Below are 14,470 nucleotides of genomic sequence, written 5' to 3' on the forward strand. Positions count from 1 at the left end.
CCCTGCATGTTTCTAGGAGCCCTACAGTTTCTAGGAGCCCTACAGTTCTAGGAGCCCTACAGTTCTAGGAACCCTCCATGTTTCTAGGAGCCCTACAGTTTCTAGGAACCCTCCATGGCCCCTGGGAGCTACAGTTCCCCCTGCGATTACCATTCCAGACTTACGGGATCTTAGGGTCTGTCATAAATCTATGTAAGAAGTTGTGCAACATTAATGAAGAAGAGTAACATAAAATAAGGAGTTAACAGAATGATAATACTTGGGACACTGACAACATCTAGTAAAAGGTTTCTCACCTTTCCACATTCCATTTTCACCAGAATGAAGACAGAACTCAGATTTAAAAGACGGGTCTCGATTCAAGAGCAACCTTTCAAATGCAAAACAGAAAATACAGATTAATAAGATATTTCCAAATATAATATTTTATCATTTTTAGTAAAACTCAGATTGCTAAAATTCTTTTATACTACCATAAATATTTATATTTCAAACTACTAATTCAGAAACATTAACTTTAAAATAGAATTCATCCAAGAAGAAAAATGCTCACTAGTCATATTAATTTTTACTATTTTGTCATTATCTTTGATTTAGGGGGACAAGAAACAGAATACTAATAGCACTTAGTTGTCTTAGTTAGGATTATCTTGGTTATTGGTGTGATAAAACACCATAACCCAATGCAGTTTTGTAAGAAAGGATTTATTTCAGCTTGTACTTCCACATCATAGTCCATGGTCAAAGGAAGTCAGGGCAGGAACTCAAGAAAGACAAGACCCTGGAAGCAAAAACGGAAGCAGTGACCACCGAGGAGTGCTGCTTACTGGCTTGCTGTCCATGATTTGTTTCTTATACTATCCAGCAGCACGTACCCAGGACTAGTGCTGCACAGCGGACTAGGCTCTCCTAGTCTTCTACAGGTGCATGCACATCAATACATACACGTGCACATACACAAACGCTTTTTTTTTTTTTAGGAAGTGCCATTTCAAACTAGTAAGCACCAAAGGAGAGTTTTCAAAAAAAAACTTGAGACAAGAAAAAAAAATATGAAGGACTTTTTCATTCCTCTGATTGAATTAAATTCCTTTTAACTATACGACAAACTTCAAAAAAGTCAATCACCAAAAATCAGCTACTATGTTATGGCTCATGTGTTGTAATAGGAGCGGCGGGGCTGAGTCCCCAGCACCCCAGCCGCTTGGCTAGCTTATGCCCCAAAATAATTACACGGACACTGTATTCATTTAATCACTGCTTGGCCCGTTTCTATCTAGCCTCTTCTCGGCTAACTCTTGCACCTGGACTAGCCCATATCTGATCATCTGTGTCGCACTGCTCTTACCGGGAAGATTCTAGCCTATGTCCATCCTGGGTCGGAGCTTCATCGCATGCATCTTCCCGGGAGCTGGGAGCATGGCGTCTCTCTGAGGTGTCTGCTCCTGAGAGGAGAGCTGTGGAGTCTGAGCTCACTTCCTCTTCCTCCCAGCATTCTGTTCTGTTTACTCCTCCCATCTATCTTCTAACCAATGAGGGCCAAGCAGTTTCTTTTTATTTAACCAATGACTTCCTCCATCACTCACACTTGTAATCCCAGCACTTGAGAGACTAATGTAGGCAGAGCTCTGAGAGGTCTGAGTTAGCCTGGTCTATGCAGTGAGTTATATTTTAGCCAGCCTGAAATAACAGTGAGACCCTGTCTTTAAAAACCAAATTCATAGCTGGGTGGTGGTGGCACATACCTTTAATTTCAGCACTCAGGAGGCAGAGGCAGGCGGATCTCTGTGAGTTCAAGGCCACCCTGGTCTATAGAGGTAGTTCCAGGACAAGTTCCAAAGCTACAGAGAAACCCTGTCTCAAAAAACAAAACAAAAAAACCAAAATCACAAATACTCCATGTATGAGGTATTTAAAAATGAACTATAACTTAATATTAGAAAGATGAGACACTGAAAAGTATTAGCCATTAAAAAGGGAAGGAATTTAACAGACTGAACGAAAACGCAATTTTTCAGGTTAAAATCGGATTGGATATTTGAAACAATTTTTCACTGGTTATTAAAAGTATAATGAATTTTTATTACAATAAAGGTTTTAATTTATATGTATAAAAAGTTTAGCAATCAAGTTCTAACATCATATTGAGCTTTTAATTCAGTTAAAAATATCTAATTAAAACATGCTTTCAACATAATGGCCCCAAAACAGTGTTTGACAACATTCTATCTTCATCAGAGGTAGAACCCTATTTTGGTGTATATCTCAATCAAAACAGTTATTTCTGTGAGCTATTTATGTCTATGTCTGTTAATATTAATACTAAAGTGACTAGTTAAGCCTATGTCTCCTATGCTTTCTTTCTGGCTCCAACCTTCCCGCAGGTTATCTTGATCACCACATGAATACAGTGTCCTACCTTTTAGGCTAGTTCTGTCAAGTGAGGCATTCAATGTACATAATGCGAGTGCTGGGGGCTGATGCCGGAGCACCTTGTGCTCAAAGCCAGCATATGGAAGACAGAAACACCTTGTTTTTTTTTTAAGTGGGGGTGTAAATAAACCTAAAGATACAGTATGAAAAACTATATAGTCTGATTCTCCAGGATAAAAAAAAAAGAATAGAAGTTCAGAGATTTGAGAAACCATATGTCAAGATCAAATGCACATCAAAAAGAGAGTGAAAGAAAAGATACTGGAGCTGGCAAAATAGCTCAGCAAGTCAAAGTGCCAGCAACATAAGCCTGACGACCCTGAATTCCATCTCCAGAACCCAAGTAAAGGCACAAGGGAAAGATGGACTCCAAGAACTGTCCTCCAGCTTCCACACATCTGCCACAGCACATGCACCCACATAGATATCATTTGCTCACATACACATACAATAACTTTAAAAAGGAAATTGGATTAGGATAGGAAAAGACTATTTAAAGAAACCATGATAGAGAAAACATCCTAAATAGAGTGAGTGCATTTACATCTTCAAGAAGCTTGGATGACTGAAAACAAATAAACGGAAAATATCATAATGATACTGCTTAAGAATCCAAGATAAGAAAAAGGATGGGAGGTGAAAAAATAGTTCATGTTAGAGAACAATAATCCAAAAAGATGGGGGCAACACAGCCAGTTAAGAGACAACACAAGCTACTTTTCGGGATGGCAGATTATGAAACTCCATACATTTATTAAAATATTCCCTGTGTTCCAACAAGAGTAAATACTACTTAATTCAAAAATGAGAGTGATGGTGCACATATATAATCTCAGCAGAACCATTGTGAACTTAAGGCTAGCCTGGGCTATAAAGTGAGACCCTAGAAAATGAATGAAGAAGAAGAGAGGGGAGAAAGAGGGAGGAGAAGCAACAGCAGCAATCTGGATATTATTCGTTACAGCCTTCACTCAGTACCCCCACACCTCATCAGTCAGCATCTCCTACCAAACATGTGCTGAGATTTTACAAAGGTGTACTATTCCAGCCATCCCCACTACACTACCTGGTCTCTCTCTCATCATCCCAGTCTGTAACTGGTCCTAAACCTAAGCTCTCCAACCTCGCTTAGCAGAAGGGAGTCCTTGCTTCATTAGTAATGAAGGGACAAAACCAACTGCATTTTGTGCCAGGCCCCAAGGTAGATATCAGGAGAGCGGGAAGTTCCCTAGACTGCAGTCCAGCTGCTCTGGGATTGATTATCAGCAGAGTGGAGAGTCCCCTAGACTAGAGTGAATCAGAGAATCACCCGTACCCTTTATGCCAAAAACAATAGATCTGTGGTTTTCTGCCTTTATAAACCCTGTCTAAGAATGGTGGGGCACCTCCTCTGGCCCCTGCTGCATCGGTATGTGAGAGAGGTGCCTATCGTGATTTGTACTACAGGATTAAACCTTGCTGTTTTCATTTCAGTGAGTCTGTATCTCTGGTGGTCTTCTTGGGGTCTCCGCAACTTGGGCACTACATTTGAAGGCTCGTCCCAGGTTCCCCAGAGACCCCAAGATCCCAAAGGTTTAAGCCAGCTAGAGGGGTGAGTTACAGAGCTTTCCCTGTCTTTTGTTTGTCTGTAACCTTTGATTTCAGAAGTGGCCACATTCAGCACAAAAGGCTGAGTTAATAGCCCTTCCAAAAGCTTTACAGATGGGGAAAGACAAAAAGCTAAACATCTACACAGACAGCAGGTATGCCTTTGCCACAGCCCACATCCACAGGGCTATCTACCAGGAGAGGGGGTTGCTAACAGCAGAAGGAAAAACTATTAAAAACAAACAGGAGATTCTGGATCTCCTACAAGCATTGTAGGGGCCCACAAAGTTGGCAATAATACACTGCCCCGACACCAAAAAGGCTCCGGAACAATACAACTGGGAAACAATCTGGCTGCTAAAACAGCAAAAGAAGTGGCTTCAGCCTCCATGGCTATGGTGACTTTAACTGACCCAGGAGCCAGGGGCCTGGCACAGATCCCCAAGTCTACACCTGAAGATCTAGCCTGGATAAACACTCTCCCCATGGTCAGCAAATAGAGGAATGGTGAAAAACTGCCAATGGGAGAGTCATCCTGCCCAAAGACTGGGACATGAGATACTGAAAAAATACACCACTCCTGGGTGCACCCACACACTGAGACAATAGGGATGTTCTATTGGGAACTCACCAATGCCCCGGGTCTGAAAAAGCATGGGATAAAACCGGACTTGCTGAACATAGTGGATAATGAGGACTACTGAGAACTCAAGAACAATGGCAATGGGTTTTTGATCCTACTGCACGTACTGGCTTTGTGGGAGCCTAGGCAGTTTGGATGCTCACCTTACTAGACCTGGATGGAGGTGGGTGGTCCTTGGACTTCCCACAGGTCAGGGAACCCTGATTGCTCTTTGGGCTGATGAGGGATGGGGACTTGATCGGGGGAGGGGGAGGGAAATGGGAGGTGGTGGTGGGGAGGAGGCAGAAATCTTTTTTTTTTTTTGAGACAGGGTTTCTCTGTGGCTTTGGAGCCTGTCCTGGAACTAGCTCTGTAGACCAGGCTGGTCTCGAACTCACAGAGATCCTCCTGCCTCTGCCTCCCGAGTGCTGGGATTAAAGGCGTGAGCCACCATCGCCCGGCTAGAAATCTTTAATAAATAAATAAATTAAAAAAAATAAAACATGATTGACAGAAAAAAAATACACCACTCCTCACACTTGGGAACACGTAGAATGCAGGACCTATTGTGAAGGGAGGATTCAGGTCAAAATTCAAGATGGTAGCCAGATTATTGAACAGATAGTGACACAAAGCCAGACATGCAAGCTGACAAATGTGGTGAGCACCCCTCCAACCTAGGAGCATGTCAGTGGGGAGCTCTGACATTCCAGAACAGGTATGTGCTGGGACGTAGACGTTACTGAAATCAAACCTGGAAAATTTGGATACAAATATCTCTTAGTGTTTATAGATATTTTTTCAGGGTGGACTGAAGTGTTCCCCACCAAGCACAAAACAGCCACAGTGGTGGCAAAAAAGCTATTGAAGAAATCTTGCTTAGGCGTGGGTTCTCAGTCATGACAGGGTCAGACGATGGCCCTGCCGTCATCTCTCAGGTAAGCAGTGACTAGCCACTGCACTGGGGGCTGACTGGAAACTTCATTGTGCATATAGACCCCAGAGCTCAGGGCAGGTAGAAAGGATGAATAGAACCCTAAAAGAGACCTTGACTAAACTGGCCTTGGAGATTGGCGCTGGCTGGGCAACTCTCCATCCCTTTGCCCTTTTTAGAGTCAGAAATGCCCCTATCAAATGGGTCTGACCCCTTTTGAAATTATGTGTGGGCACCCTCCCCCCGTGATTCCTAGCTTACAAACTGACCTGACTGCTGATTTAGATGATCAGGACTTGTTCAACGCCATGCAGCGGCTCCAATCGGTTCATAAAACCATATGGCCTAAGCTTAGGGCGATTTATGAACCCACCTCTGTTCCAACCCCTCCTAAATTCAGGCCTGGAGATTGGGGTTTCATCCAGAGGCATCACCCAAAATTGCTGGAGTCAAGATAGAATGGGCCCTATGTGGTTGTTCCGACAACACCAACAGCCCTCAAGGTGGATGGCATCGCCTCTTGGGTCCATTATTCACATGCCCACCCAGTGATCCCTTTGCCTACAGGAGGACTATCGAAGCGAGACCTGGGAGGCATCCAAACACCCCACAAACCCCCTAAGGTCTGGCTCAAGCATCGTTCCTGATCCTGTTGATGTTGATGATGGTTCCCTCTGCTCCTGCTAAAGAAGTCAACCCCCACGTACCCTTTAAACTGACTTGGGTTCTCGAGGATGGAGAATCATACAAAACTCTGTACCAGACTACCTGTGTGGCCCCACTGAACACCTGGTGGCCTGACCTAGATTTCTGCTTTCGTGACCTGAACCACATCTATAGGGCAGCAGGCTAGGCGGAGGCCAGGAAGTATGGTTTTTAGATGTGCCCAGGTCACATCAGGAATAGAAACAGTGTGGAGGCCTAGAATCCTCCTTCTGCAAAAGTCGGGACTGTGTCACCTCTAATGATAGGGAAAGGAGATGGTCTGTAAGTAGACCAGACTTAGTCACTTTTAAATATGTAAGACCTATCTGGTATGTGTCCCCCCTCTTCCTCAGCCTGACAAACCCTGCAGGACAGGTGACCTAGACCAGATAAGATTACTTTCACTGATGAGGGAGGATGGGACACATGACGGTCATCAGGCCTACACTGGAGTGTAATATACTACAGATATGGGGAACATGCCCCGACCACCCTTGTAATTCGACTTAAGATAGAGCTAATAAAACCAGCAATAACAGGCCCCAATAAGGCACTGAACCCAAATCCTACTCCCTCACCCACAAAGAGACTCGTGCTCCAGCACTAACTCTAACCACACGTTCACCTAAAACATGGGCCCCAGATGCTTTAGCTATTACCAAGCCTTCGGTGCCAGAACAGCATCCCCTCCTGGAGCTTCTGACTAAGACTTATGTGGTTCTAAACTCCTCAAGGTCAACCCTAACCAACTCTTGTTGGCTCTGTTAAGACGTAGCTCCCCCTTATTATGAGGGAATTGCTGTCCAGGGCCTTATTCGAGAAGTGGCGAAGTCTGATGAATGTCACTGGTATTCACAACACACTCTAACCCTGGAACAGGTAACAGGACAAGGGCTTTGCATAGGTAAAGTTCCCACTGCCAAGCTTTTCTTTGCAATTCAACTCATCCCCCTCACAACCACTGCAGAGCACCTAGTCCCCACAATGACACCTGGTGGGCGTGCTCCTCTAGGTTAACTCCTTGTGCACACACTATAGTTCTAAAGGACTCCAAAGGATACTGTGTCCTCATCAGACTCGTACCCCGGCTCCTTTACCATGACTACCAAGGTCTCCTAGAGAGAGTGGGGCAGGATGCTGGTCGGACTGGAATAAAAAGGGAGCCCATGAGCACCCTCACACTCAGCATCCTCCTGGGGGCGGTCGCAGGGCTGGGGACAGGAACTGCCTCTCGCTGTCCCAAAGTGAACATTACTCTGCTTTGAGAGAAGCTATAGATGTTGACACGGAACACCTACAGACCTCAGTCTCCCACTCACAGGGCTCCCTCTCCTCACCAGCTGAAATGGTTTTACAAAACACAAGGGGAATGGACCCAACCCTTTTACAACAGGAGGACTGTGCAGCCCTGGAAGAAGAATGCTGTTTCTATGTAGACCATTTGAAACTTCTAAGGGATAGCATGGCCAAGTGCGGGAGGGACTTACAAAGAGAAAGAGAGAAAGGGAAGCCAACCGAGGATGGTTTAAACTCTGGTTAACTACTTTCATCTCTACTCTGACGGGACCCCTGGTTATCTTGCTGTTACTGCTGACTTTCAGACCATGTACACTCAATAGACTAGTCCAATTTATTAAGGTATGATTGGGGACCATCCAACTTATGGTGCAGCACTCTCAGAACTATAGACCCCTCAGGACAGAAGATACCTATGAGCTAACTATAAGAGACCCATGTTTGGGCCAATCTACAAGAAGGGGATGGGGAAGAAGGGACAAAACCAACTCCATTTTGTGCTAGGCCCCAAGGTTTATAGCAGCAGAGCAGGAAATTCCCTAGACTGGAACCAATCAGAGAATCACCTGTACCCTTTATGCCCATAACAATGGATTTGTGGTTTTCTGCCTTTATAAACCCTGCCTAAGAACGGTTGGCCACCTGCTCTGGCCCCTGCTGCGTCAGTGTGCGAGATGAGGAGCCTATCACAATTGGTACCACAGAATTGAACCTTGCTTCTTGCATTTTGGTGAGTCTGAGTCTCTGGTGGTCTTCTCGGAGTCTCCACAACTCGGGCACTACAGTAAGAGCTTTAAGTGGACACGCATTATAAACACAGGATCTTAACCTAGAACCTCAAGTCCTGAACTGGAATCTATAGCTGGTTTTTCTTACTCTTTTCTCTTTGGCACTTTGGGGGCGGCTGCCACCCAGCTCCCAAATAAATCATACTGAGGCTTTTTCTTTCTTAGGAATGCCAGGCCTTAGTTTGACTTATTTCTAGCCAACTTTTATTAACTTATATTATCCTGTCTACCTTTTGCCTCTGGGCTTTTATCTTTATCCTAAATACCTTTCATTACTTCTTACTAAGGGGCTTGCTGTATAGCTGGACCCTGGAGGTCTCCTCCTCTCAAGCCTAGATCTCTCTTTTTTCCAGATTTCTCCTATTTATTCTCTCTGCCTGCCAGCCCTGCCTATACTTTCTCCTGCCTAGCTACTAGCCGTTCATCTCTTTATTAGACGGGTCGGGTGTTTTAGACAGGCAATGTAGCACAACTTCACAGAGTTAAACAAATCCAACAAAGCAAAACTCTTTTGTATCACTACAGGAATCTACAATTTAACAGGACCCAGGTGACTCAAAAGCACATGAAAATGTAAAGCCTTAGTCTAAAGCACGCAGGGTAAACAGAAATCTGACTAGGATAGTCCTCCACTTAAAACTGCGAAAGCATCCTGCCAAGGTTAACCTCACCTGGATCCCCTCTTATCACTCCACGCCCATTCCACAATTCTGAAAGATATAACTGCCTATATATCTCAAAATGAATAACTCGATGCTATGTTCCACCTCTCTACACCTACATACCTCTGCTTCCTTACCCTGGAGTACCTTTTCGTCACATGGCAAACTCCTATGTCACCTTCAAGCTTCTACTCAGAAGTCAACCATAGTAAACTCTGATAAACAGCTGCTACATTGCCTGAGGTAGGAGTTTCTCTGGCCTGCTAAACCCACACACTTAGACTCCATACATTATTATCAAGTTAGCTGTTCAAATGGTCCTCCGGGCCTAGTTTTCTCAAGGTACTGATCTCATTTTTTCCAACCTTTTTTTTCCTGCACCTAACACTGAGGATATGTTCAAGAAAGTTCTGATAAGCTGAAATATTTTTTATTCTTTTTTTTTTAAAAAAATATCTCTACTTTTTATGTGCGGTGGTGTTTTGCCTGCATGTGTGTCTCCATGAGGGTGTCGGGTTCCCTGGAACTGGCGTTACAGACAGTCGTGAGCTGCTATGTGGGTGCTGGGAATTGAACCTGGGTCCTCTTAACCACCCACTCACTCTCCAGCCCCATACTTTCTTATTCTCATAACATGTTTCAGTTTGATACAAACCTGTTTCCCCGTTAGAGTTCTTAAAAGAAATTCTAAGAACCATCCCTTCGGCCAGAGATAAGTTCAGGTTAAGGGGTCCTTGTCCAAAGTACTTAGCCCCAGTGCAAGGGAGGTTTTTTTTTTTTTTGTTTTTTTTTTTGTTTTTTTGCCATAAAACCACTACCATCATTTTGTTTCCAGATATTTGTAAATTCTTAACACGGTTGTCCCCCAAGGCGCTAATCTCACCCACAAGCCGCATCCTGCTGGCGGCCATTTCCACTCAAACCTATAGAAAACCTAGCCCGACGACAGCGGTGCAAGGGTTCTAGCTCTAATGGCGGTCACCTTCTCCAGGGCAGCTCCTCATCTTCCAGTTCGTTCTCTGTCACCGACCCCTCAATCACTGTTTCATCACTGTCACACTCTGAAGCCTGGGCACCTTTCTCCATCTTCGCCCCTCACTCGAGGGTTATAGTAATCTCCTCCTCTAGTTTCCCCTTATCCGCACGCCTTTTGCTTGCTTTTCGCGGTAGGGAATTTAAAACAACAAAACTAGAGCCAAGAGGAAAAGCCTCTCCGGGCCGCTGATGCCAAACGCCGCGCGCGCAGCGTCGTCGTCGACGCACGGGCTAACCGGCGCTCGAGCTTGCGCGCGCCAGCAGAGCGCAGCCGCGAGCCACGCGTCAGCGTGCAATCCCAGGGGCCCGCCCCGCCCCCGCCCGAGGCTCCGCCTCCGCCTCCTAAGCCCCGCCCCTAACCCTCAAAGCTCCTCCCCGGCCGTCAGTCCTCGCCCCTAGCTCCCGAGGCTTCTCCCCAACTCCTAGGAGGAATAAAGCTGCTCTTTGGCGCTGAGTTTCTGGTCCACCATAGCCAGTCCCCGAGGCTGGTTTGCTCATTTGCTAGAGACTCTGACTCACTCAGTTCTCTACACTCCCTGCACGTCCCAGCGGCCATGGCTCCAGAACATTTTGAAGCCAGGATGTAATCTTAGACGCAGAAAGCTTTGCAGTCTTTGCAGGCTCCTTACTTCTTAATTCCTTTGATGCAGCCTCCCTTAGTGTTGCCCTAAATAGGTAAAAGAAATGTTTATCAAAGGTTTTCAGATCCACTAATCCAATAGATACACATTTTGTATTTTTCTCACAACTTTGTAAATTACCCTGAAATATAGATTGTACAGGAAAACAAGTATAAATGTTTTTCCCCTTCATCAAATGTTAGAATAGCGGTGCCTAGCAATATCTAGCAACACCCAAAAATTATTATTTTACCAATGAAGATCTAGGGTTTTTTAGTTCATATGATGCTTTTTAAAATGTTTTGCACACATTACCCTGTGTGTGTGTGTGTGTGTGTGTGTGTGCGTGTGTGCACGCATACACAAGCATATCACACTGTGAGTGGGGCACTCAGACGACTTGCAGGAACTGGTTCTCTCCTCAAGTTTGGCAAGTGGTTTGCCACCGCACCTCCCACTCTGAAGTGTCTTCTCACATTCCCTGTGATTCAAACTGCTTTGGGTTCTGGAGTTTGAAGTTTGGGGCCTGGGGTACACTACACAAATGCTCTGTCCCGAGCGCCATCTCCAGCCTTCCTTTTACTTTTTCAATCAAGGTGTCTCAAAGTTCCCTGGCCTGCCCTCCATGCACTCTGGAGCCCAGGCTGGCTTCCGGTTTGACATCCTCCAGCCTCGCCCTTCTGAGTGGTTGGGATTACAAGCCTGCACCACCGGACCCAGTTTTATTTGAAGGTTTTAACTCAAACTACAGTTATACAACACACGAGGACTTTTCAGCCAATAAAGACTATGATTGCCTGGTCATGTCCAAAGTCTTCGGTTGTGTAAGCTCGGTCACTGATGTTAGCACAAAATAAAGTTCAGAGTCTCAGTGCAGGGCGGAAGAGCGAACCGGAGGGAGTCTGAGCAAGACTCTGCTGCCTTGTCGTTCTTCGAGCTGCAAGCTGAGTCAGGGGACTGAACCCTCCAAGGAATCCCAAGCGTTTCCGAGATGACAGAAATCAGACACCCAGTGTCTAAGAAGAACTGGAACTCAGCTTTCATTTCAATTAGTTTGAATAAAAATTATTCAAAGTTTTTGAACTACATCAAATATATAAAAGCTGGTATTCTCAATGATAATTGGCCACTTTTAGAAATCACTGAAATCTGTTTATTATAAAATTAATAAAGAGAGAAATAAAGCATTTATCCAGCTTTTTCTATCAAATCTATATTTTAGGATAACTGTGGTTGGTAAAAGAAGAATATTCTAATTTATAGCAACATATAATAAATTTTCATTTTTTGAGAAAGGGTCTTAGGTGAAGGAAATAAAATCTGATGGTTTATTTTCAAACGTATCTTGAAATAGTGTATGTCCAGCTACAAACGAACAGAAAACACTAGACTCTTGGAAATGTCTGCTAGTTTAGCTATCCTCCCCACAAAATAAATAAATGAATAAATATACTAGAAGTTTGGAGTAGAAAATTACTAACAGCTAAGCTTGCCTGCAAGGTCATACTCATGATAAGCTTTAAAATAAACCGGATGTAGAATGTAGTGATGAAGCCACGCATAATTTTTGTTGCAGAAAGGACATATGTAATCGACAGAGGGTAAGTTAAGACCTAGATGTGTCTAACGTTATACCCTCCTGATTGCCCAGTTAATGAGGAGATGGAGCAGGGTCATGAATTCAGGGTTTACAAACCATTCTCTGTGCTCACCCACTGTGCCCACCACTCTGGGATGATGTCTGACGTTGCAAAGTTGTAAGATAAACTGCCTTACTTTTATACTCTGAATATCCATGGTTCTCAGAATGAAGAGAGAGTCTTTGTTTCTCATACTGGCCCACACGCATAGCCATCTATGACACATGGGGCTTAGCGTTGGAGAGATGGCTCAGTGGATAAATGCTTCCTGTGCACAAACCTAAGGACCAAATTCCAGATCCCCAGCTCCCACATAAAGCCTGGTGGAGTGGCAGCTTGCCTGCAATCCCAGTGCTCAGGAGGCAGAACTAGAGGATTCTACCTGGCAAGCTGGCTAGATAGACTAGCTGAACCAGTGAGTTCCAGGTTCGGTGAGAGACCCTGCCTCAGTAGATAAAATGTTCTGTGATTGGGGAGAATACCAGACATCAACTTATGAACATGAACACATACAAACACACACGCACCATATGTATGCTGACAGACATGCAAATACCCAGTCATCGACTTATGAACATGAATACATACAAGCACACATGCCCGGTATGTATGCTGACAGACATACAAACACCCAGACATCAACTTCTGACCTAACATGAACACATACAAGCACACACACACCAACACATGCACTATATATATGCTTACAGACATGCAAACACACATACATATGCATTTGCATCACATATACAAACACATACACAAAACAAGCAAGAAACCCTGTCTCAAAAAAAACACCACTAAAATAAATAAAATTGCTTTTTTAAAGGCTGACATTAAAAAGTAATAGAAGAGGCCATGGCAAGCTGTCAAATAATTAAAGAATAAAATGCAACGTTCTTATGAAGCTAATTTGAAAAGTTCGATAAACTCTCTTTGCTGGCCTGTCCAAGCAAGGAGCACTCACCAATGACCTCAGTGCAGAGAAATTTGTATTTCTGTCTCTTTGCATCTTTCCACATCATTTTTCCCACTTTATAGTGATAACTGATTAAAACGTGTGCGTGTGTTGTGTGTGTGTGTGTGTGTGTGTATTGAAGACACTAATGTAACTCAGGAAAGAAATGTTCGTTAAAATAGCTAATGTGATGTTTATCGGCTGATTTATTTAATTTGTTTGCTTGGGGGTGGGAGGACAGACTAACTCTGTGCAGAAGATGGCATGGGGAAATGAGAGTTCTCATATGCTCTTGGGAAAAGAAGAGATACATTTGATAATTTTTTGATAGAATATCTTAGCAATGAATCTTTCACTTGTTTACACCTTTGGCATAGTCTTCGTACTCTCAGGAATTTATTTCTATATCGCTATCACATTTATGCTCACTTTAATTTTAAAAAGCTAGAAGCGTCCTGAATGCCCATCAATAAAGGATTACTCGGTGGCGTGTCCTGCTGCCATGGAAGCAAATGGACCATGGCTATACACGTGAATACACCTCACTGGGCTGCTTTGTGGAAGAGCAGCAGCGACAGCTCTGGGGCTTCACGTCAAAAGGCTCAAGTGAGCGTTCCCGAGAACGGTGACTGTGCTTGGCTAACAAACACAAGTGTCAGCTTATAGATTACAGAACACATCCGTGGCTTGATTTGTGGGTTGTTTAGGAGGGTTAAGCAAATAAAAGGGTGTAATAAAACCCTGCACACGTAACATTCTACACCTAACCTGCTATGGCGAAAAAAGCATAGTCTTTTCCATGGCTTCTTTTATACATATAATTTATATATAAATTACATTATAAATTAACTTATATATAAATGAATAAACAGGTCTTTAGTGCTCAGCTCAGTGTGTGTGTTTGAGTCATCATATATGTTTATATGTATTTCTTAGTACAACACAGATAATCCTACAGGAGAAAATGGAAGTGTTAGGTGGATAGAAAGCAGTAAGCAAGAGTTATTTTTAGCCTTAAAAATAGAATTGGTCAGGCACAGGTAGCACAGCCATATTCCCAGTACTCAAGGCAAGGCATGGTGGTAGCACTAGAGAGATGTCTCAGTTGTTAAAAGCACTTACTGCTCTCCCAGAGGACCCAAGTTCAGTTTCCAGTACCTTCATCAGGCACTTGATCGACATGTAACTCT

General features: G+C 43.9%; 1 protein-coding gene across 1 annotated transcript in view; it reads right to left on the reverse strand.

The window, feature by feature from the left end:
• Nucleotides 1-10,276, reverse strand: part of Ankrd31 (ankyrin repeat domain 31) — a 155,623-nt gene extending 145,347 nt beyond the window's left edge. Inside the window, exons 1-2 of the mRNA XM_026783825.1 lie at nt 10,010-10,276; nt 297-370 (exon numbers count right to left, since the gene is read on the reverse strand). Of these exons, the coding sequence (XP_026639626.1) occupies nt 297-370; nt 10,010-10,113 (178 nt within the window). The 5' untranslated portion in view covers nt 10,114-10,276. The remainder of the gene's footprint in view (nt 1-296; nt 371-10,009) is intronic.
• Nucleotides 10,277-14,470: the final 4,194 nt, after the last annotated feature.

This window comes from Microtus ochrogaster, chromosome 19, assembly GCF_000317375.1.
Source record: "Microtus ochrogaster isolate Prairie Vole_2 chromosome 19, MicOch1.0, whole genome shotgun sequence".
In the NCBI taxonomy this organism is placed as follows: domain Eukaryota; kingdom Metazoa; phylum Chordata; class Mammalia; order Rodentia; family Cricetidae; genus Microtus; species Microtus ochrogaster.